At 37.2% G+C, this 16,008-nt stretch overlaps 1 protein-coding gene across 1 annotated transcript in view; it reads left to right on the top strand.

Moving 5' to 3' along the window:
* The window catches only part of LOC130100419 (protein unc-13 homolog C), a 263,612-nt gene that overhangs the window by 87,328 nt on the left and 160,276 nt on the right, over positions 1-16,008 (top strand). Inside the window, 3 exon segments of the mRNA XM_056265875.1 lie at positions 2,926-3,054; positions 15,306-15,345; positions 15,348-15,438. Coding sequence (XP_056121850.1) covers positions 2,926-3,054; positions 15,306-15,345; positions 15,348-15,438 — 260 coding nt within the window.

Below are 16,008 nucleotides of genomic sequence, written 5' to 3' on the forward strand. Positions count from 1 at the left end.
TGAGCTTGATTCTCTGTTGTGCCGTTTGCAGGCATTTTAATATATGACGGACTATTGTAATTGCAGTTCAATATGAGTTGTAAAAAAGACATCAAATCCAATACAAATAATAAACAGTGATTGATTTTTTTCCCTTCCTTTCTCCTCCCAGGCTATTATAGTTCATTTACACAGACGTGCACACATTTGCTATTTCGTTTTGTCAAATGTAGTCCTTGCTGAGACATTGACAGCCATTGGCCACAAACATACAGTACAGCATGCAACTATGCAAACACAGATACGAATTTGAAGTTTCCTTCAAATGTCTGTGCCATTAAACCACATGTTATATTATTAACCCATAAACTGTGCTCTTGTTGAATTATTAATATCATCCTGACACATTTCAGAATGCAATGGCATGAATCAAGCTTATGTAGCTAGAAGCGTTTGTGTACTTGCGTGGAATATGTTTTGGGTCTTTGATGTAGATAGATAATGTTTTATTCAAAACTGTATGTGGGTCAATGATGATGTTAATTTTTATTTTGGTCTGGATCAATGAATGTATTAAAAGCTACATTAAAAATGCAATTCTTAAAAACGAGGACTGTACTGAAGTGTTTTTTGTATTAATATTTAAGAAAATATTATTTTATAGTTTATAAGAACAGATATTAATGAATAAATGAATGAATGAATGAATGAGGCATTTATATAGCGCTTTTTATATGTACTACTGTACATATATAAATATAAATATAATACATTTATTTTAATAATATAGATTATATTTTTGTATTAATGTTATATTTTATTATAGAAATTAAATTATTTTTTTTACTGATAATTTATGTAGCTGACTTGGTGGAAGCCATTTTGTTTTTATATGACAAGAAAACTATTTTCAGGATTTTAGGTTTCTTATCTTAAAGTTTCTTAATTTATATAAAAAAATATATTTAAATAATCTAACTACTTGGCTTGTATTTTTATAAGAATTGTCATCATCTCCTGATTTAGATTTGATTGCCTGTGAACTGCGAGAATTAAGGAGTGTGTTTGGATGAGTCGTACAGAGTAGACTGAGGCATGAGGAGATGATGTCACATCCACACACACACACATACACACCTAGCGCTGTCAGTTCATTAGCCAGGCCTTGCGTCTGATAAAAAGCGCTTCGTCATTTTAATGACTGACAGCTAGAGTGGTCTGAGCAGGCAAATCAGTGAAGCACGGCTAAAGAGGCAGAGGAAGCCCCGCCCACCGAGAGAACACCGCTAGGCAGAGAATGAAAACTCCAACTGTCACAATGCATTATGGGTAATGGAAGAGTGCCCATGCCGGGGTGATGTTTATTTCTCCCCTTAGCGTCCGCATTCAGAAACACCAACACGGCACAGGCAGATGAGTGGGACACATTAGTCAGTTACATAAGGCAAAAGAAGTGCATTCTAATGTATATTCTGATGTTATTCATTTACATATTCTGAGGGAGTATTTTCAGTATCTTCTTCGGCTTCTGTACAAGGAAAGAAATAAGTCCAAAATATACTAGAAAAGCAGAGAAAAAAGCTGTACTGGTATTTTACTAAGTGATCAGACGTATGTGATGGGGAACAAAAACATAAAAAAATAATAATATCACAGAGACTTGGACTCTTGAAGCAGTATGCAACACCTTAGTAACCACATAGCAAGTTACTATGTGTTTGCAGAAGTGTTGTTGGTGGTTGCCAGGGCATTATTATATGGTTGCTAAGTAATTAGTAAGTCTGAGTTGCTATGCTATTTGGCTATGCAGTTGCTACAGAGTTCTGGAGCCGGTTGCATAAACCGCTAAGGCTAGTCTTACAAGTTAGACATCAAATTGTTTTCTTTATGACTGTTCATAACTTTTTTAATCAGTTACATAAAAACGTAGATTGGCCTAATTTGATACCGAAAAGTTAGACTGACTTCCTCTTGACTAACTGGTACCCAGACAGCAACATAGTGTCGGCCCAGATCCGGCCCACATCTGGGCCGTGTGGAGTCCACGTGTACCAGATCCGGCCCACATCTGGGCCGTGTGGAATCCACGTGTACCAGATCCGGCCCACATCTGGGCCGTGTGGAATCCACGTGTACCAGATCCGGCCCACATCTGGGCCGTGTGGAATCCACGTGTACCAGATGTGGGCCGAATCTGGGCCGACGCTATGTTGCTGTCTGAGTATTGGTAATACTAGATCTAAAGACACAAGTTGTGTCCCAAATGACGCACTATACACTATGTACTTATCAATCGTGTAGTTAATGAACTATAAGGTTGTTTATCTTTCAACATTAGAGACTGATAGCCCCTCCCCTCCGCTATGTAATTAAAGCTACGTAATTAAAGCTATGAGTGCATGAAGTGTTCAACCAAAAAAAAAAAAAAAAAGTGTAAAAAGTTCCACGCTTCGTTTTTTTTTTTTGGTTAAATAAGTCCATCATCCGGGTATTTAAAGTGCAGTTTTTCATTTTGTAATTCAGTGTGAACACCACTCGTGCCATTTATACTACAAAACGACATAGAATTTGGATTGAGAATTGCGAATTGGTACACACCAGTTGTCTTAACATAATGGCTATGTTTTTGCAACCGGACCCTGAATGGTTGTAGATTCTAGTATTCTGTGTGGATTCTAATTTACACCATAATAGTACAAAACACCTTAGCAACCACATCACTATCAACCATAGCATTCACATGGCAACACTGAAAACTTTTCAGGAAGCCATAGAAACTATTACACAGAATACCTTAGAAACGGCATACTGCATACATCATGATTACTGATTATATAAGTTGTGATGAACCATTTTAAGCATCTGTGTATTAGTATTTGACTAATTCTGAGGTGTTTGTGTGTGTGTGTGTGTGTGTGTGTGTGTGTGTGTGTGTGTGTGTTCTAGGTGCAGGAGCTGCAGAATCCTCCCAGAGCCAGTATGGTAGTTAAAGACTGTGTGAAGGCCTGTCTGGACTCCACCTACAAATACATCTTTGACAACTGTCATGAGCTCTACAACCAGCTACTGGACCAGGTAAGAGCAGAGACTAACCAATCAGGGTTAAGAAAGGATCTAAGATCAGTAAGACCACAAACATACTCAAGTACATGAATGCAGATAATGTTTCCACAAGGTGCGCTTTAGTGGACATTGACACAAACTGTCATCTTCTATGGTCAGTTTTCTCTTTTAGGCTTCATGTGATCAGTGCTCAACACTAAGGATGTTTCTAATGGCCTGGTTAGGCTAGTGGTTTAGATTTTTGCTAAATAAATAATGATGGGTGGGTGGATAGATGGATAGAAATTGGCAGGACTTACAAAAAATGTGTAAATGAAAAAACGTGTGGCACTGGCCCGATCGGTCCATTGGCAATCTGTTAAGTATCAGAAGAACGTCTGTTCGACCTTATTGTCGAGCCCTGGTGTTGAAGTGTTTAGCGGCGACCTGAATAATAACACATGCTGTTGAAGAAAACTCAATCTGCGCCTTGAGAATTGAGATCTGTTAAATATGTACAACTAGACGACACTCTTGCAATGCATTTTCTTAGAAATAACATCTGTGATGTGTGGTGTTTCTGGACAAATTGTGTGTGTGTGTGTGTCACATAGATAGCGTTAGTGTGCAGAACGAGAGAACAGTCTTTCCTCGCTGGAAGAGAGCGTTTCTTCTCACCCCTGTTGTAAACTACATGCAGTGTTATGACACTATTTCTGATGCTGTTGATGTGAATGTGTGTATAGCGAGTCTCTCATTACAATGTCACTTCGATCTGATCCCTCCAGTCAGACACGACAATGAAATTTCTCATGGTCCATCCACATTACACACACACCAGGGCAGAGGCATTCACGCATTCACACACAACATGATCTGATTCGTTGACCCCAGAATCCTCCGTCACAGGGATATGCTGTGAGGACCGATGTCACGCTCGCTCAAAGTGTCATTAAAATCTGGTTGTTTTCTCTAGATGTGGCGTTTTCAGTGCCTGAAACACCCCAGATGTGCTTCAGACTGTTTCCTGTGTCCGTATTTCATTGATTTTTAGTGTATATAGAGAGATAGTTCACCACAAATGTAAAGTCAGTCATCATTTACTAACCCTCATGATGTTACAAACCCATCTACATTATATCACTATTATTATGTATTTATGACTAATATGCATGTTGCTCTTTTCTAGATCTTGACCAGAGTTTGTCAACCCCTAAAAGCACAAAAACAATTGTGATTAAAATATGACTTATGTGCTATATTCCAATAAGCCACTAAGTCTTCTGAAGCCATATGCTAGCTTTGTGTTGTTTTTGAACACCCACAATAAATGGTTTTATTTAGAGGTGACATATTATGACCCTTTTCACAAGATGTAATATAAATCTATGGTGTCTATAAATCTCCCTTTTTGGGTGTGAGCAAAATCATCCAAAATCCCAGAAATAACCAGTAGCGAGTGAAGCCTTACAGAGAGACTCAGGAAGAGGTTGCAACTTTTAAAAGCACCTGGGCGTTTCTGAATGGTTAGTGGATACATTTATGTAGCTGTTGTGGAGTTACATTGATTCATGTCGTTGACTTGCATTTACCGTCATGTTTAACTTTTACACAAGTTGACAAAGTTTCCTGAGGTCTTTATAAGACAGCTGTGACATTTTTTGGTCCAATACTGTTCTGTGCTTGTCTGTGCAGCAACGAACTGTGCTTTGCTCGAACTTCTGCCATTGCGTTAGAACTGGTTACACTGTTGTCACTTAAGAAAACAAAATGGCGGCGCCGTGGGTGGAAACGTGCAGATTAAGGGGAGTGAAATCTGATCGGCTTATTTTTTGACATGCTTGCAGAGAAAGGCTTACCAAAACAAAGTTACTGGTTGTCACTTTTCACGTTTTCTGGGTTGGTAGATGCACCGGAGAGCCGATTATAGCACTTAAACGCGGAAAAAGTCCGATTTTCATGATATGTCACCTTTAAAGAAAAGTTTAGCTGATGTATTTAAAAAGCCATTCATTTTTTCCACTCTGATTGCACTCACTCTGCACGATGACAGTCCACTCTCACTCTCGCTCGTATCCAAGGTAAATCATCACATCACCACTGTCATCCCTTACATGTGTTTTGTTGACCTAATGGCATCGCCATTGGCTAAAATGTTTTCCTAGGTTGCTTTACTTCCTGAACAAGTACGCACCCGAGTCCAAGCCTTCACATTCACACGAATCACGCAACAGTTCCAGTGCAACTGAACTCAGATCACCTCCTACAGGTAGTCTCGGGTTCAGCCCTCCCTGGTCTGTATGACAGCTTTCACATTATAACCGTGTCCTGTTTCCAACTAAAATTTGGAAAAGGACCTTTTGCAGGTTTCTTTAAAAAAATAGCTTTCACTATCCATCTGATTATTCAAAAAACTTGACTCTTCTGTAGTTACATCGTGCACTAAGACCGACGGAAAATGTAAAGTTGTGATTTTCTAGGCTGATATGGCTAGGAACTATACTCTCATTCCTGCGTAGTAATCAAGAAACGTCACTGCCGTACCATGAGTGCAGCAGGCGTAATGATATGACGCAGCGCCTGAAAATAGTTCCGTTGTGTTGACGGAAGGTGGCCTATTTTCAGGCGCTGCATTTTTAGAAATGCTAATGGACTTGTCCACTCCAATGATGTATGCTAAGCTATGCTAAAAGTGGTACCGCCAGAACCGGAGATCGGCTGAATGGATTCAAAAACGGTAAAACTCAACAGTTTAACTCTGGGGGAGTTGTAAAATGAGCCTATTTCCAAAAAAAGTGGAGTATCCCTTTAAGGAAATTTCAGGAAAAGGAAATTGTTTGGAAATGAGTATTTGCTGGGCTGTGTCTTCCTGAAGGTATTCCCTTGGCGATGGCAGATGACTCAGATCTCTAAACTGAGGGATTCAGTTTATTCATATCAGTTTCTGTTTGTTTGCAAAAGAGAGACGTCTCACTTTGTTCTCCTGCGTCAAATACGTTTTCATCTACAAATAATCAGTTCATTCTTGTATTCAATCAGTATGGTAGGTTTAGCTAAATCATCCTGTTTCTTTTGATAGATTGCAAAGAAACAGAATAGTTTCTTTCTTCTGGAGGAAAAAAAAAAGAGATTATTTAAGCTTTATCGATTTTTTTTTTTGCTTACAGAAAATTTATCCTGTTTTTAGGACCATTCAAATTTTTTGCAATGTGATTATTTTTATACAGTTAAGTTACAGTTAAGCACAGTTTTTCCACTTTATTTATGTTCTCTGGGATCGCCATTATATAGAAAAAGAAACAATACCATCCATGTGTTATTTTAGTAATATTTATATAAAATGTTAATATTTATTATTTATTATATTAAATACATTATATTTTCAGTTTTCATTTACATTTTTAAGTTTTTTTGTTGTAATTTAGTTTTTTTGCTTTTGTCAGTTTTATTAGTTTTTTTTTTAGTTTATTATATTTCCATTTAGCTTTAACTTAATTTTAGTACTTCATCTTTTATTTCAGTTAGTTGCCAATGAAGTATATTTAAAAATATAATATTTTAAGAATATTCATATTTTATTTTACTTATTTATTTTTATTTCTGCTTTCTTTTAGTGAACAAAAGCTATTTTTAACCATAAATGATTTTTTTAACAATAGTAAACAATAACACTGATCCTGCAGAAATAGGAGTGTTTCTGTGTTTATACGTTCATCGAGCTCTCGATGGCAGGACTGGAAAACACACATTCGTCCACAGCGACTGAACTAAAACGTGTAACTCATCTGCTAGCAGACAGCAGCAGCGCCCAGAGAACTTACATCAGCCCTAAATAACAGCTCGGATTCCCCGAACACAACGCAGCTAAAATTACGAGCCAGAGTTTCACTCTCGCTAGTGAAGAGGCTTATTTTTAGTGAAGAGGCTTATTTTTAGTTGCAGAACTGACCCATCTTCTTTAACTGAGGCAACGGCCCCATGAAGAGGAAAATAGGTTTTTATTTGGTGCTACAGGAATGGGCACATTGAATGTTCTTCCTCTGGATGTCTTATATATTAAATATAGCGGCATCACTAAGAGGTGGGTTGGTATGTTATATAATCATGTCAAAAAGCTCTTAAGACACGTGCAGGGGGGGTCGGAAACAACCAAATCCTGTTAGTGTGATGTGAATGAAGGAGATCCATAGAAGAGACAGAGAGAGAGGGAGAGAAAGAGGGAGGCTGAAAAAGAACAAAGAAACAAGGTTGGTGGAAATCAAATGAGACACACTGAGTCAGAACAACTGGGAGAATATTCCGAGTGATAAAAAGATGCAGAAACTGACAGAAAATATTGATTGACTATGGCAAGAGAAATGCCAAGTTTGAGTAGTAAGATTGAATTAAAACAATTTTTTTTTTTTTTTTTACTTTTATCCAACCATCTATGAATGATTCGGGTATGTGAGGCACTGTATTAACTATTTGACTTTCCAAAAAACGAAGAAAAATAAATTAGATTTTGCACAAAGAAATTAAGCTTATTGTATCAGTCTATTTGATTTTTTTTCTGACAATTAACCACCATTTTTTTAATACTATAAAATAAATTACATTTCATAATATTTAATTAATGATATTAAATTATGTTTTAATGATAAAACTAATACTTATTATTTTATTGTAATTGTATTGTAATATTCATTCAAACAAAGTATATTCATTTTACGGTTTTAATGCTGATTTAAATAAAAAAATTATATTTATTTATTACAGTTGTGAACCATTAAGAAAAAAAAAATGCAAAAGTAAAATTCTGAAAGCATTAGAGCAATGAGAATGTATTTAATTGTCATGAAAATGTCAATTTTAAATAAAAAAACCGGGACCAAAAGGATGCATCTTTCTTTATGCAATATATATATTACAATTTTTGTGATGACGTGTTGTTTTCATGAGATTCACCAATCTAGGCTACCAAAGAAAGAGAGAGATTAACCTCTTTACATTTTCATTTATGTCCTTATTTAAGGCACTTTCCTACCAAAGTGATGTAGAAATAAATTGCACATATTGCATAAGTAGCAATTAGCAGGACAGGTAGCTGTGATTTACACGGTGTACTTTAAACTCACAGCTAAAAGAACACCACCAGAAACCCACAATAAAGTGAAGCCCTCACAGCACCTTTTAATTAGAGCTAAGAGTTAATTACAGTGATATGCAGAGGTCTAGATGATTATAGAGAGATAGTTTACATCTAACTACTTTGAGCAGAGTGTCTCTATATGTTTACTTTTCTATAACCATATAAATTAGACAAAACCTTCCTACGGGGACGGGCTCATTTGTCAAAAAACATACCAACAACAAATTCATACATTTAAGTAAGGAATGTTTTGTTTTTATGCTAAATGCAGATTGTCTTCTTAGTAGAGGTGTATGGTACAGTATGTCTTCGTGTGTTTTCTCTAAAGTTTCAAAATACATCTCAACAATGTCTCAAACTGTGCTCAGATTTGCAAAGATACCAAAGTCTGCAAGGATTGTAAAATTGCTATTTTGTCTTGAATTTAGTCTCATGAGCAATGAAAAAGCAACCTCTGAGCAGTAAAATAAGGGTTGATGTAAGATCTCAGGATAAAAATGAGTCCAAACCCGCTGCAGGGCCTCATTTTAGAGAGAATCACCAAACACTGATTTTATTGAAGGCAGAAAATAACCACACAGAAAAGACAGAGCGTTTGGAGTGGTCCATCTTCAGCGGGGGGCAGGGGTCCATTATGTGTCAGTGAATGGTGAATCTCTCAGGAGGATCAGCACACTGAGGCACCAAACTTGTGTGTGTGTGTGGAGAGAGAGAGAGAGAGAGAGAGGTTCAGGTATACTCTACATTATGCGGACAAAATATCCAAAATCCTTGTCCATGTGGGCACATTTTTTTTGGTCCCCATGAGAAAATAGCTTATAAATCATACTAAGTGATGTTTTTTTTTCTCTTTTGTGTGGAGGAGGATTAGTTTCTCATAGCTATCCGACGTGAAACACGGATTGCAACCGGATAAATAATGTTTTACTGTTCTTTTTCTTTCCTTGTCTTTTTGTGTGTGATTTATGAGTGCTCACTATTCAGAGACAGAGGTTTGCCTTTTGTAATCATTAATGCATAATCATTTGCTCTGAAACAGCTTTCTTTTGCAGTTGATGTCACCTCAGCCAATGGGCGTCAAACTCCTACTTCCGGACCGCCCACTTTTCACCATCTAGAAAAATCCTGTTCTAAATTATCCGGTTGCAATCCGTGTTTCCTTTTTAATCAGTTGACGGCACTAAAATTATAGTTATTAGTGCATCTCATCTTTAATTCAAAATATATAACCCACAGACACACATGCCCAATAAATTAGAATAAAATATGCATCTTTCCTTCTTATTCTTCTGCCCTGGAATTTGATCCTCAGTTTCACAACAATCAGTTCTCTTACAACATCAGATGCTAGCACTCACACACACATATGCTCACTCACATGCCCTGAGGAATATCCATCCCTCATTTAATCTCACATTTAGGTGGAGTGACTCAGCTGCAAGAGCAATTAGCTGAAATCAGAACCGCATACTATAGCATACTACTCTTACTATTTTCCTACATCTTTCTATGGCAAAAATAGTAAGAGTGGTATGTTAGTATGTGGTACAGAATTCAGCAATAGTCTTTGTGTAGAGAGGGTGTCATCGTGTGTGTGTGTGTGTGTGTGTCGTCCATTGTCTCGTAGTGATGACCTCACTCCTGTCTCAGTAGATGTGGGTGCTATTTCTTGTCATTGTTGCTGTGAACTTGCATAAGAGATGTGACACACAGACACAGTGAAAAGGCAAATAAAGATCACGATCAAAGTAAAGTTAAGTAAAGTTAAATGATCCAAACAAGTCATCAGGAGGAATGAATTCAATAACTAGACTTTTACATTTTCTGAAGAACATGTGATTTGTGTTTGCTTGTGTAAAACACACTGTTGTAATTCTAGGATTTTGTGGGTGGTTGCCAGGGTGACAGTTTCTATGCATCTCCTAAGGTATTATGGGTATTGCTGTGTGGTTGGTAGGGGTTGCTCTGCAGTTACTAGGGCATTATATATGGTCTATAGGGGTGTAACGATACCCTAATGTCACGATTCGATACATGTCACGATTCTGAACTCACAATACGATATTATTGCGATACTCCAATAGTAAAAGGTTAACAAAAAATATACTGTTGATTAAAATGCTAAATTTGGTATTACATTGGGTGTGGAAATGAATAGGCTTGGACTTGGTGCTGATAGCCCACTGCACAAGACAATGGTGACACCAGAATAAAAATATTCATGATTCTGAAGCTGAAAATACAGAATTATTTTAAACGAATGCTTGCACTCTGTCACAGACTAGATATATTTAAAATAATGTAGGCCACTTTTTATTGGTAACGCAAGACATTTGGACCCACAAATATCCCCCCATTGCATTATTATACATTATATTCAACATTATATATAGCAGTTTATTAGTAGTACTGACACTAAAACACTGAAAACATGAATTTTTTTGGGTGACCTATGCACAATACATATTGTTACTATTAATGAAACATATTGTTGCATTTTTGTATTGCGATATATTGTGACACGATATATTGTTACACCCCTAATGGTTTATAACAATTGCTGCTATGCAGTTACTAGTGCATTGCTATGTGAATTCTATGCAATTGCTATGACATTTATAGATGTTTTCTAACAATTGCTATGCAGTTACTAGGGTGTTGCTGTGTGGTTGTTAGGGGGTGCTAAGCAGTTATTAGAGCATTGTTATGTGGCTGTAATGCAGATTCTCTGGCATGTACAGTAATTATGGTTTCTAAGGTTGTTATGGAGTTACTAGGGCGTTGATATGTAGTTGCTGGGGTTGCTGCAGTTACAAGAGTCAGTTCTCTTGTGTTTTAGCACTATAAATGTTACTCCTCATCTTTCATATGTAAATGTGAAGCAAGGACATACTTTTATTTCATTCTAAAGACAGAGCAGTAGAGGAGCGTGAGCCGGCGTTGTGTCCTGATCGCAGTTGTCCCGCTGTTACTTTATCTAATTCAGCACATATTACTCAACGCCCCCAAGGAGCTCCTTTTCCCTTCACTAAACCTGTTTCTCTCACATGCCACATACACACATAAACACAACACAGACGTCAGCATGATCTCCAGTGAAACTCGCTTATGAGTCACTTTTTAGGCTCCAACTAGGTTTTTAGAATATGTGCATGCATTATTGTAGGATTTACTATAAATGTAGAGACACATATATTAAGCAAGTCTTGGCATGTTGAATCAAGTTAAGTTGACACACTCACTGCTGTGGCCTGACAGGAAGAGTCATGGAGAAAAGGAGGAAAACTCTTGTACAGAAACACACGGTTGAGCATGATAGAGCATGTTTAGTGCATGTTACATAAGCTAATTACAGTTTTTAGTAATTGCTGTTTAATGTTTATATAAACTAGCCCTTACAAGGACAGATACAAAGTAATCAGATTTCAGATTTTGAGTTAAGTCTCTTATGCTCACCAAGGCTTCATTTATTTGATAAAAAATACAGTAAAAACACTAATATTTTGAAATATTATTATTATTTAAGTGAACTGTTTTATATTTTAATGTTTTACAATTTAATTTATTTCAGAGATGGCAAAGCAGAATTTTTGTATGTATGTCAATGTAATTAAAGTTATTTAAAAAAGCTTACTGTCCTGACAAACTTTAGTTTATTATATGTATTCAATTATGATTTTTTTGCTTTAATGCCACTGAGAGCTACTGAAGATTTGTAACACTCGATGCAGCCAATTTCAGCACCATGAATAATGGTTCAGCACCATGGACAGCTAACACACTTCCCATAGTTCTACTGGAATCTAATTCTAGATGCAGAGTGACCGGTGAACTCTAAAGCATCTCGCATTTACTGTCTTGTCGTGGAAAACAGCCCAGAGAGATGCCCAAAATAGCCTGGCATAATGCCCAGTTGTCCATCAAATAAGCCTGGACTGATGTTAGACAGAGGTGCATTGTGGAGAATCAAGAGGAGGGAAGTGAGAGTGCTAATTTTACCATCCAGATCCATGATAAACAAAGATTCCCCCCAGAATAAACTCTGACCTGTGTGCCAAGAGATGCTGTAATTCCAGCGATCACACTTACAGTGTAATAGCTGATGTCTTTACAGCTATGTGAGAACTCAAGATGCACATTGAATCAGGATGTTAGGATGCATGATGATTCCTTTGGATTTGGGCTACATTCATATAGCAGCACAGTTGCCAGTCCTGTTTGGGATGATGAATGTGATTTTTCTGTTAGTTCAATACTTTTTAATGTTTTAAAAAAAGTTGAAATTACCATTTATGCATTTAGTAGACACTTTTATCCAAACGACTTACATTTAAGATTTGTATTTTATGAGTTCATGCATTTCTTGGTGTTACGTCCCCTGATGGCATAGAGGTATGAGGAAGACGTGCATAATACAAGTGAAACACACTCCTATAGTTTTAGTCTCTGGGGAGTACTGTGGGTGAATGACGCCAAGACAACAAATTACTGCAAGCAGGTGGTTCGCTTTATTTACAACACGAACGTTATAATTTACATAAATGAAAACCAACAAATAAACTTAATTACAGCTATATACACACAACTTAAAAGAATTGAAAAATGATAATTGAAATAAGCCACAGAGAGAAAGAAGATGAGCGGTGCTAAACAAACAAAATAACAAAACCAAAGCAAAAAACAGAAAATAAAGAATTCTTCAGCGCTTAACACGCCATAACTAAAACTTCACTAACTAACCAAACAAAAAACTACACAGTTGCACACGCTCCTTCCCTAGTGTGTCTAACAATGGTAAGTCTACGTGCATGTAAGATGTGTCACGTGACGCACTTTCCTTTTCTCTTCTCTCCGGGATGGCGCTGGTTTTAGATCAGGCAAGAAGTCCTCTGAGTAAGCAAATACAATCACGCAAGCGAACCACCACAAAGTCTGTACTTTTCAACAACAGTAGCACAAGGCAACAAACACTCCAAACTCCTCCTCTTCCGTTCTTCAGAGTGCCTTATATCCTGAACCACAGCCGATGATTGGTGGTCTCCGACCAATAGCAGCACCAACAAACTTGAAGATAGCAGAGAGCGGGAAAACAGAAAGAAACCAACAGCAGAGGGGAGAAATGCAGCAACCAATAAGAAAAGGGGAGGGAACAAAAATGCTGTGGGTTCGGAGCTCCAGGGTCTTCAAGGCAGTTAGCCATGCCAGAGAGGTTGCACTCTGGCTGGGGAAGTGAGTTCAATCTCCACAGTGGTGGAGCTCTGAAATACATCAAACCTCCAGGAAAAGACGGCCTGATTTTTCTGAAAAGTGCATCCCAGGCAGGGTGCGGTTCTCCTGGCCACAAATAAAGCCCAATGCCATGGAGAGTTTGCCTTTGGGCTTGACTCTGGAGTCAGATTTGAAAAAATTGACTAAGTCCATAGCACGTAACACTCGGGAATCGAACCCATGACCTTGGTGTTGCTAATTTTGGTTATTTTGCTTGGTAATTTTGCTTGGTGTTGAAAATTTTGAGAGCAAGTTCAGTAGATATATGCTTTTTGAATGAACATGCAGTCGAAAACATGAAGTGCATGTTTCACAGGTTATTTGCTGTTAAACAATATTGTTGTAGCTGTCAATCTCTCTGAGGTTATGAGAAATGGCAGAAATGCGATCATAGAGCAAGACAAAACCCCTGTTAAGTGTTTGAGGAGGAATAGGGGGGCTAACTTGAACAAAAATGTCAAGGAAACAAAAAAATAATAATGAAACACTTACTTTCGTAGTACACATTCCTGGTCTTATTATGCACAATTCATGAATCTTTTTGTGACCTTAGATTTGTAGCCTTTTTGAGTGAACGCACTTTGACCTTGAGAACAGTCTATTATAATTTTTCTCTTTTTCTTTGTTTTTGCAATCCTTCATCAACATTCAATTGTTCCACCTTTGAAATGACCTTAGCCAAATAGCTTTTTAAGCAGCATTTTAGTAACCTTGAATTCAGGTCTGACTCCTTCCTTGTATGTGATGGCCATTTAGTTTTTTTGTTTATTTATTTATATTTTTATTCGTAAAACATCCTGCACCACTTGGCTGCCATGTCATTTTGATTAATAGGCTAATAGGTTTCCTCTGGTACATCTACAGTAATGACACAGTTTTGTTTCCAAAACTTTTTTTGGATTAAAATAAGTAACTAAATTAATAAAAATATAAATAATTCAATTTCAGGATTCCTGATTTTTCAAATGTTTTTCAAGGATCACACTCTTATTAACCAAATTAATTTACATTTACTTTTCGAGTCGTTCATGATTTACGGTATAAGAAAAATATTTTTTCTCACAATTTCTAATAAAATATTTTAGATCATGGCAAAAATAAATAAATAGAAATATTTAGATTTCCAGTTGTTTTAGCTTATTTTGAAGCTTGTTGTGTCTTATTTTAAATAATATTAAGCCATCTTGAGGCCCCTGGTAAGAACCACTTAGTTAGAGAATTTGATGATTGGTTACCAGTGCAAACAGACAGTAATCTATTGTACTAGACTAGTCTACTATTGCATGTATTTCTACACATGTTAGAAAATGCTGTTGTCCTAGATCTCAAAAATTGACTGTTTGAGTGCAGCTTTAGTTAATGGTTTGTCTGGAATTGTTTGCAGAACTCAGGATTTGCATAATTAATGAAGACATTAATGAGCTTAAAGGGCAGGAAACACTAAATACGAATGTGTTGAGTATAAATGATTTTAATCAGAGACCAGAGTCCAGTCTCTTTCTCTCTCTCTCTCTCTCTCTCTCTCTCTCTCTCTCTCTCTCTCTCTCTCTCTCTCTTCCTCTCTCTCTCTCTCTCTCTCTCTCTCTCTCTCTCTCTCTCTCTCTCACTCTCTCTCTCTCACTCTCTCTCTCTCTCTCTCTCTCTCTCTCTCTCTCTCTCTCTCTCTCTCTCTCTCTCTCTCTCTCTCTCTCTCTCTCTCTCTCTGTGTGTGTGTTCGCACCACCTAATAAAAAGTCTTATGAAGCAAAAACACTTAACCAGAGTGCGCGAGTACTCAGATTCAGTACATCAGTTAACCGGACTAAATTATTCAAACTTTAACGCGTGGAAGACGGAGAAATTGTGTCATTATCTGTAATAAACTTCTGTTTCTCTGTCTTTCCAGGCTAAGAAGCAGGATCTGCCGCGTGAGGAACAGGGTCCGTCATCAAGAACCTGGACTTCTGGCCCAAACTGATCACGCTGATGGTGTCTGTTATAGATGAGGACAGAATGGCCTACACACCCATCATTAACCAGTGCGTATCACAACACACACATTGTGAAGCCATCCGATTGTATCATATTTTGCTGTTTTTTCTTGTATCTTTGATATCTCAGTTGTTTCTCCTAGAGAGCAATGAAATTAATAAAGATAATTTCAATAAAGAGCTCAGAAATATCTCAATCTGTGCTTGGAATTTTCAAGACACCTTTGCAAACAAAAGTATCAACCATTTTTCATTAATTTCTTCAAATGTCAAATGATCTGACGGAATGAATTCATGCCGATTGATGAATCCGACCGTAGTGTTTACATGAATGTATAATTAAAGCGATCGGGTTGATGTGTGCGTTTTTATGTCACAAGCTTCTAATCAGAATTGATTTTGTAGACATGCTTATGCTTATACTGCAGGAATAGCGTTTCCTGCTGTTTGCGTATACTATTCTCCTACATTGCTTCTTTACTTTTTTTAAAGAGCAGAATTCATATTTATCTATTTCAGGTCTTGATTAGGATGACGAGCACACAAACCACTGTGCCGTGTTGCTATTTTTGTCAAGCAGTAAAAACGACGGTGGCCCAGTAGTGCACAACACAACGA

Source organism: Rhinichthys klamathensis, unplaced genomic scaffold (assembly GCF_029890125.1).
Source record: "Rhinichthys klamathensis goyatoka isolate OS25496 unplaced genomic scaffold, OSU_Roscu_1.1 h1tg000242l_1, whole genome shotgun sequence".
NCBI classification, from domain to species: Eukaryota; Metazoa; Chordata; class Actinopteri; order Cypriniformes; family Leuciscidae; genus Rhinichthys; species Rhinichthys klamathensis.